At 43.8% G+C, this 9,376-nt stretch overlaps 1 protein-coding gene across 4 annotated transcripts in view; it reads left to right on the forward strand.

Annotated features, from left to right (window-relative positions):
* LNX2 (ligand of numb-protein X 2) overlaps positions 1-3,517 on the forward strand; it is a 42,666-nt gene extending 39,149 nt beyond the window's left edge. For all 4 annotated transcript variants that reach the window (XM_014966092.1, XM_014966093.1, XM_014966089.1 and 1 more), the window contains exon 10: positions 1,086-3,517. In XM_014966092.1, coding sequence (XP_014821578.1) covers positions 1,086-1,221 — 136 coding nt within the window. In that variant the 3' untranslated portion in view covers positions 1,222-3,517. The remainder of the gene's footprint in view (positions 1-1,085) is intronic.
* The last annotated feature ends 5,859 nt before the right edge of the window (positions 3,518-9,376 follow it).

Below are 9,376 nucleotides of genomic sequence, written 5' to 3' on the forward strand. Positions count from 1 at the left end.
AGGAGTTAAGAGAATTTTCTGCCTACATAATCTGTGTGGTGTGATTTTATAGAAGGTGAAATGACTTAAGCAGGAAGGCTGAGTGAGTGAGACCCCACTCAGTGAACTGTAGCAGTGGGGTTTGGGTGATGGGGTGCCTTGGTTCAGCCAGAGAAGTGCTTTTGAATGCATACTTGGCCTGTGTAGGTCACACCACCTCTTCTTCCTCTGCTCTGCCCTAGTGAAGGGCGCTGGGAATGCTCCAGAGACCATCTTTTTGCCATCTATTTTGGTGCCTCCAATAGTTGGGAGGATCAGTTTTAGGAAAAGTCCTGTTTGATCTCCAGGTTATGTTTGACTGCTCTGGGGGATGCCAAACACACATACAAGTCAAGTCTCAGAGAAGAGGTACCTGCAGATGGAGTGTGCTCAGTGTAGGAAGAACTTAGGTGCTTTTTTGAAGTTTCTCTTGAGCTTGTAAAAACTGAAACTTAACCCTTCGAGGTCAATTTTCTCAAGGCCAGCAAACAGTGCCCTCCCAAATTTCTGTTTCCTGCTTCAAAACACAGAGAAGCTATAGCTTCTCAGTTGGACCATCTGCTGAAGGAGATTTCAAGCCAAATGGTTACATTTGACAAAATCGTAAAGCATTGAAAATGAGGTTTTCAGTTGAAATGTCGTCGGTAACCATAAGTATCTTTACTTACACCTCCTACAGTAAAGCCATGTTTGGTGTAAATGTGTTATAATCCACACAAACAAACAGAAATGCTTCTCTCATGCGCATGCTATCTCATTATCTTCTCTTGACTTGGTTAGATCTTTCCAACTCTCTCTTTCCACATTTCTCTGAAGGTCAGCTCTTAACGCAGAACTGTCTTTGTATGAGAATTGAAATTTAGTGATTTGGGAAATTCCCAGATGAGGTTCAGCAGTAAAACAGACTTAAAATTGAACCCCTTTGGGTTTTTTAGCTACGCTTCCAACCTGATGCAAACTTGTCACCCCAGCAATGAAGTGCTGTTGGTTGGTGTGTACTAGATACTGCAGAGCAGTAGTCTTCATTTGGTTTGTTTTTTTCTTCTTCTTCTTCTTGTGTCTTTTAGGTGTGGTGATATGATTGTTGCTGTAAACGGACTATCCACGGTTGGAATGAGCCATTCTGCACTGGTTCCCATGCTGAAGGAGCAGAGGAACAAAGTAACTTTAACAGTGATTTGCTGGCCTGGAAGCCTCATCTAGATTTTGAATCACTTTGGTTCAAGCAGCGTGTTTCACTATAGAGCTGGCACAAAATTCTCCTCTATCTATTTTCCCCTATTGATACTATTGATACAGCTGGTTATAAGCAGGGCCAAAACTGCTGTATTTTCATTTTTTTACAGGCCTCTCAGACTTACTCTATATTATCTTTCCATGCTGAAATAGCCATTTCTGTTTGCTGTACCCATTGGTGATGCAAATGCAAATATACGTGTGCTCACAGAGGAACTCCTGCGCCTGTATGGCTGTCATGGAGCTTTCCCCATCAGGCTTGTAGAGTCAGCAGAAGAACTTGGTGGTTCTTCAGGTTTCTCTGCACAGTCCTCAAGTTATACATGATATATAAAGGTAACAGCCATGTGCTCATTCTTCCCTGCGAAGAGAACGTGTGTCAGCACCGCAGTGACACATCGATCTGCTGCTATCGATCACAGTCTGTTTCCAAAGGTACGTCTCTTCGATTCGAAAGCCTTTCCATCTTTGATTCAGTGTTTCAGACTGGTTCAAGGAATCCATCTCGCTCATCAGAAATAACTTGGTCCCCCAGATTTTTCTTGCAGGGCATCAGTGTTCGTAGAAAAGTAGGACAAAAGCCTGATATTACTGGAATTTTTATAAAGTGCAATAATTGGACTCTTTGTTAGGAAACTTTACTATATTACAGAGTTTGTATCCTATAACAACAAGAAATATGGAAGTCATTACTGTTGCAACGCTGGCGAGAATACGTGTGCCCGAGGTCGCCTTTCAGTGAATGGCCTGCAGTATTAGACTTTACTTTACAAATGAATGTTTTGCTATGTCAGAGAATTTTGATGAACATTTTTACGAAGATCATTTTTACCGTTTCTATTGTAGTTGTCAGCTCTCTTTATTCATGTGTGGAAAACAATACTTTGACTTGTACTTTCTAAATGAGAGAATTATTTCCAGGAAAAAAAAGCAAGCTATTAAGAAACCATACGTTATGGTTTACAGGTGGGCAGGCTGGAAGGAAGGCTTTTCGAATTCAAGTCCGACTGCAAAGTTAGCTGCAAAGTTCACTCTTATTCTGTCACCTCCTGACAAATGTACAAATGCCTTGATATCAAATGCTGAAACGTTCTCTCTTGCATTTCGGGATATTATATTTTTTTTTCCTTTAGAAAGCACCTGCTATTAAGTTGTCAGTAAGAGTAACATTATTTATCTTGGATTGTATTTAGTATTTTTACAAACCAATCTGTAACTTCTAGACTTTGCCTTTCCATGATATTTGCAGGCTAAGCACCCATTTGTTTTAGAAAAGAGAGGTGGAGCACGGAGAGAAATGTGCTGACCTGGAGCTAATCCTGTGTGTTGTCAGTGTTCTGCGTATTTGAAAAAGAGCTTCATTTATAAACCAGGTTCCCAACCTGAACTCATTTTATGAATGACCTCTGTCTTGTAATATTAATTACCAGAGAATGTACTTGAGAATCACGGCATATTTCAATTGTGAAGCATGAACTTTATTTTCAAACTTAGCCGGTATAATATCGGGGCATATTATCGCATGTCATTAATTCCAGTAGCTTTGTTTTAAAAATAAATAAAGTTACTCTTTTGCAAAAAAAAAATTGTAAAAATCTCGTATGAATGAAGTGGTTTTATTCCTCTCTGTAATGTATGCTGTCAGTTTAATTTCATAATACTAAAATACAAAAGAATGTCCTCTACAGTATATTACTGTACTGAGAACCTTTGTTTCTGAAGCAAACACCAAACTTATTTGATACTATAACTGATTTGTGAACAAGTTTCCTCCCACCCCCAGATGCTGTATGCTTTGCTCTTAATACAGATTATTTTTTTTGTAAAGTACATCTTAGTGTAGCTTTTAGGGAAGATTTTGACATATGTACTAGATTTAATGTTTTTTATTTTAAAAATCACACTTTCCATTCAAAACCCTGCAAAAATCAGGTGGTTTTTTTTTTTCTTTTTATATGTATGTGTAACAAAAGCATGGGTTAGCTTAAACTGTGCGGTTTTGTTTCTGTGTGCTGTAGCTTTTGATCAGAACATCTAGTGGTAAAAACCTTTCTGAATTAATTCCTTTCCTGAATAATTTTTCCCCTTTCTCTTGTAGCTGCATAGTTGGGTTTGGTTTTCTGTGCCTTCTGTTTTAAATTATTTCAAGGGTTTTTTGGTTGGGGTTTGTTTTTTTTTTTCTTCTCCCTGATATTACTGTCTAATTGTATGGTATTAATGAAGGATGAATGAAAATAAAAGTTCATTCTACTCATTGTCATAACTCAAAGTATTGTCTCGCTCTTTGCAAAAGATACGCGTAGCTCAGTGCAGGCTCAATTTAAAGATATTTCTTTTTGACTGTGATTTATCATAAATACAGTTAGTGAATGTAGCAAAGGAATCTGAGGGCATGGTCATCCAGCCAGGGCAGTGTACCAGCTGTTTGACCAGTAAGCCCAGCACTGAGCAGCGTTTTTAAAGGGGAGGTAGGATCTGTGCCTCACACTTCCAGCAGCGTTTCCTCTTTTCCCCTCCGCGCCAGCTGGTACCGATCAGCTGGAGGATGTTTTCACAGCACAGATTTGATGCAAGGAGACAGTCTTGCTGGAAACCTCAGTTTTACAGCTGCAACTTGAGCCTCCTGGTAATCAATTCCCATCTCCATTTCCTGCGGGCAAGTACGCTCTATCTTTAGAAGTCTGCAAAGCTGGAATAAGTCTAAAAGCAATTTCTTAATGATTTGCAGTGAAGTTGCCCAGAACCTGGATTCTTATCCCTTGCGGTAGTTAGTGGGTTACAAATAGATGAGGTCCTCTAAAACAAAGCCATGCCCACGCACAGAAACACAGAAGAAACCAGCCACATCTGCCAGTGGGTTACTATCTTTTGTACTTGTAACGTAAGAGCCAGACCTTTAGAATTTTGATTTCCAGACACATTAACCAATTCATTGTTGCTGCTGAAGGTGGACAGAACTGGTGTGTGAGGTGGTGGACCTAGTCATCTGTGTGCTGGAGCGTCGTGGGAGGAACACCTTCCCCAAACAACCCTAGGGATTTCCAGTGAAGAATGTAAACCAATTTATTCTGCTTCACAGCACGCCAATGAAGCAAAATCTGAAGATATTTCATTTGCTGCTCCAAGCTTCCTATTCAGAGTCAGAAAAAACTGAGGGGAAAATTCAACATTGCAAAAGAATTAAGAATTCATTTATTTGCAGATTCCCTAATACATCTGGGGTGGGTTTAGCGAAAATCTAAGCCTGGTTGTCAGATACAGTATGACCCAGATAATATCAGAAGCAAGGCAAGTTCCTTTTACTCAAGAAACTTGACCATTTATTTTTGAGGCAATTTTAATGGATCATAAAAAATTGTTAATGAACTAATATAGGAGATCCTGATGAGTTAAAGAAATGAGTATGCCAGGCAGGGCAGCAATGGTGGCAAACACAGAGTTAGGGTCACACGTGTGTGATGCCACGCTGCTGTGAAGATGTTGTAACACCAAGGAAGGTCAGTGAACAGCCCTCATCCCAGTTGTCTCAGGAAAATTCTAAGCAAGCGTACTCAGCTAAAAAGTGGATCTCTGCCAACACAAAGAAAAAGGAGAGAGAGAAAATGATTTACAATGGCCTCATCACACCTGACATAAATCTGTGCTGCTAGTGAAGAACAATTCTTAGATTACTTGTTGGCCAGAGGATGGAGAACGTTATGATTCTGGGCCAACAAATGTTATGTGGGCAGGAATATTTAGTTCTAGCTAAATGTTGGTGTTATCCTTCTGTTTGTTGCCCTGTCACATGGATGAGTCTCCTAATATTAGCAGTGCCATACGGATGCAATGCCCATGTCAGTGATGGATTGCAATTGATATGGGGGTGATGAGCTCCCTTCTGTAGCATGATGCAGAAAACTTCAGACAACTCAGAAATCAAAGATGTCTGAGAGTCCAGTCAAAGGTGCAGAGCCTGCTTGGCATCAGCCATGGTGTAAACTGCACCTGGAGCTGTTTTAGAAGAAAGAATGTTTTAGGGTTTGGGGGTTGTTTTTGTTGTTAAACTCTGCTGGTAAAGGTTGGCTGGAGGAATCTGTGGGCTGCAAGCACAGCCAAGCAGAAACAGCACGCTCCGCAGCTGGAAAAGCCAAGTTTGTTTTGCCAAAGGAGGAATGAGAGTCGGCACTCCCATTGCAGGAGGGGGAGGAATTGGGCAAGAGATGGAAGGGGAGAGCCCCTTTTGTGACTCCTTGGGGCAAATACTGCATCCAGGAGGGGCTGCCCCTCTTCACCCTCCTTCCCAGGTAGGACCAGCTACCTTAACCACCTCAACTGCCCTCCCATGCCTTTTCTACCCTGCCTTAGCCACAGCAACCAGCTGTGGAGACCATGGATCCAGTTTAGAGAGAAGATGCAGCGGCTTCAAGGCCGTTTTGCATCCTGCAGCAGCCTGCTGGGATGGCAATCACGACCTTCAGCTACACTGGAGTCAGCAGTCATGGTCTCAGTGGTGACTTGGGGGTCTTGCAGGGAGGTGGTCTGCAGAACAACTGCCCCCACCGCTTAAGATGCAGCTGCAAGGGTCCATGTAAACACATCAGGAGCACTCTGGTCTCGGAGCACACAGAGTAACCTCTGCTGTGCAGGGGGTTCATCTAGCAGCTCTGCTTTATCCCCAAAGCGTCCTCTATGGGGGTGCAAAACCACCACTATTTCAGCAGCTCTCTGTGGTCTTCTACAGCTCTTCTGCTGTACCAGTGTTGGTGATCATTAGAGAAACAGTTGAAGGAGAGAAGGTAAGTTTTAGTAATATCAAGATCTTTCTTTGTGCTTTTAGCTATCTGTGGACTAATCACATTCTCTGCAGCACATTTTCCGTACTGTGCCTTCAGATTTGTGATAAATTGTGGCATATGAGCACTAAATGGCAATGGAAATTAGAGGTGGATGTGTTCTGTTGCATTAACTAGTTTACCACTAGGTTGGACAAGATACATCTCGTAAGGGAGATGGTATCATAAGCAGTGAGAGAATGTAATTACAATGATGAGTTTAATGCTATGATGGGGTTTAGATGTAGCTGTGACATTAGCTACTTGTAGTGACTTCATTGCTCAGCACCAGGCAGCAAGACCCAAAAATACCTGTTTTCTGCCCCTAAAGCAGGCAGTCGTTGAGCCATAACCAACCTCAGGGCGAGCCTGGGCGTCCCACCAGCTCCAGGAGCCCCTTCTCATCCAGCAGCTCCAATGAAGCCCAGCGGAGCCGGGTTTGCAGTATGGACCCAGCTTTGTAGGGTAACGAGTGCAGTACGCAATTAAGGAACCCATTTGGTATTTCTTTCGATCTGGGACAAACCAAAGTGCTGGTGGCTTTGCTCCCAGGTTTTGCTATAAAGCGATTGCGAAAAGCTACTGAAGAGAAGCATTTTAATCAGATTAGGATAGATAAAGAGTATAACCCCTTGGTTATACAATTGAGCTTTCTAATCACATTAGACTTTAATACCAGCATCAGTGGCATATTGGAACAACAATCTCAAAAAGCTACAAGCATAAAATATTACAGATCCTTAAACATATTACAAAATGTCAGCCACTGAAGTTAAAAAATGTTATCGTGTTTGGGGAAACGTGCCAGCTAAAAAAAAACCCCACAACTGGGGAGCCTGCAGTCCTGCCTACATGTGCAGATTAAATGCAGCACAGCAGAGGCAAGGCTTGACCTTTTTGCTTCTTACTTTTTTATTCATTAAATCGCTTCCCAACCAGCTACTTCTGCCACCACGATTACCCATCTCAGAGTCCTCCTCCACCGAGGTGCTAAGTACACTCAGCTCTTTTTGCAATCAATTAAAGGGTCCCTCATTGTGGGACACAGCAAGAGATGGCTCCTCTTTACTGATGAAGCAGCCCTGGAAAGAAACGGCGTCACTTCTGTCACACGTCTGCCATTGCAGCCACCGCTCAGCATCCATCCGTGCTCAAAGCAGGAGAGGACCGAAGCCAAGAGCCAAAGGAAAGGGGCTGCTAATGCACATCAAACGCCTGATTTAAGTGGGTTGTTCTTCTGGCATCTATGTGTTTCCACTGATCTGGGTTTCCTCCCCGAGTCAGGTTTGCGAGTACAAAGGACCCTGCTTGGAAGCAGTGGCCTTGCACTGAGACTCTGCCCGTGGCCACGAGTCCTGCCACTGCACCTCGGGGCTGCAGCAGCCTTGAATGTCAACAGATGATCATGGCCGTCCCTCCTTGAGCAAAACAGACAAACAGTAATTCAGACCCAAAGCTTTCCCTTTCTTCTTCCCTCCAGCTGGAGTCTCAACTTCCCACAGCCAGGCTGCAGCTACACGATTTGTTTTGATTGAACAGTCAAGGTAGCAAAGACCTCAAATTTAAACCTCACAGTGTGAGCGTGGCTGGCCCTGGGACAGCTGTCTGGCTGTGCTGGGTTCTCCTGTGCCATTGGAGTGAAATTGTATTCTGCTGAACACTTGATCTTGGGGAGCCAGCAGCCAGCCCCTCTCCTACACCCCAGTTAACCTGCCCTAGAGGCAGGGGCACAAATAGCTGACATGTCTTCTGCTGCATCTGCCTCCTTTCATAGCTCCTTGCCTGCCAAGCAGAGATGCACCCAGGGCATCGCTCTCCAGGAGAGCAGAAAAGCCAGTGGTCCCTCTTTCCCCAGTGCTTTTTGCACATGAATTGGGCTGAGGGTGCCCTCTGCACCTCTTACTGTGAATCTCATCCTTAAACCAAATAGCATTTAACCTCAGATTTTTCTTCACAAGCTTTCTGTCATTTTTTCTCACCTTGTTGCACGGTCCCTGTCCCAGTCCCTCTGCCGTGATGCTCGGCTGCTCCCTTATGACCTTTTAAGTGCTGCTTTTCCCAAGGCGTCTTCCAGCTTGATGCTGCTTCCTCCAGGCTCGGGGTCTCTCTGCATCATCCTCTCACAGGTATCACACAGTCTGCGTGGGGGAAGCATCATGGCCTCGTCCCAGAGAGGTCCCTCATCTCCATCACCCACCCTGGCACCCCATACACCAGTGGTCCCTGGGGTGGTGGGAGGGGACCGCTCTCTAACAGCCCGGGAAGTTTGGCTCTTTGTGTTTCTTTGTGATTGACGCCCTGGTAATTATGCACCTTATGAAGATATGCGGTGTAATCATACCCTTCTAAAAATGCCTTGGATTAAAAGCTTTTCCTGGGTCTTTAGGTGATGGGCCTGCAATTATAGAAAATGAACTGCATTTTAGCTTTCCATTGAAATTAATAACAGTGGTTCTCCAGTTGACTCTGTGAGTAGTTAATGGAACAAACTGGATGTTTCACTACAATATGGGTTTTAAAGCTATTTGAGAGAGATTTCTGTGTTTCAAATAGGAAAATAATTCACACGATGCAAAACCATTTTGTTCGCGTCTTTGTGAAATAATGGCTCTGTGTAGCTTCAAGATGTAACTGTTTATCAATAATGATTTCAATGTGCTCTTCCATCCCTCGCCACACTTGTGGGGGAGTGACCTGCAGAGAACTTTGGAAAAAGAAAAACAAGCCAAGGAACAAATGACGCAGAAAAGAACTCCAGCCTGGCCTGAGCTGCACGAATGGGTTTTACTATAAACCTTGAAAAATAGATTTGTGTGAGTTCATGCAGGGGCAGAACAGCAAATATTCTGAGACTTGTTGATTTTCAGTTACGCCATCTCCATCTTGGCTCGGTTAAACTCAAACTGTGATAGTCGTCAAATTTTGGAGTGCTGCTGGTGGGCTGCAACCAATCTTGGGGAGCCAGCAGCCAGCCCCTCTCCTACACCCCAGTTAACCTGCCCTATAGGCAGGGGCACAAATAGCTGATGTCTTCTGCTGCATCTGCCTCCTTTCATAGCTCCTTGCCTGCCAAGCAGAGGTGTGTCCAGGGCATCGCTCTCCAGGAGAGCAGAAAAGCCAGTGGTCCCTCTTTCCCCAGTGACTTTTGCATATTAACTGAGCTGAGGATGGGCCAGGAGCCATCTCTGCACCTCCTACGGTGAAACCAGCCCTGCTGCTCCTCTGCAGTGGGGATACTGGAGGTTCAGAGCAGATTCAAAGAATCACAGAATGATACAGGGTTTGAAGGGACCTCTGGAGATCATCTA

This window comes from Calidris pugnax, unplaced genomic scaffold, assembly GCF_001431845.1.
Source record: "Calidris pugnax isolate Ruff unplaced genomic scaffold, ASM143184v1 scaffold20, whole genome shotgun sequence".
Classification (NCBI taxonomy): domain Eukaryota; kingdom Metazoa; phylum Chordata; class Aves; order Charadriiformes; family Scolopacidae; genus Calidris; species Calidris pugnax.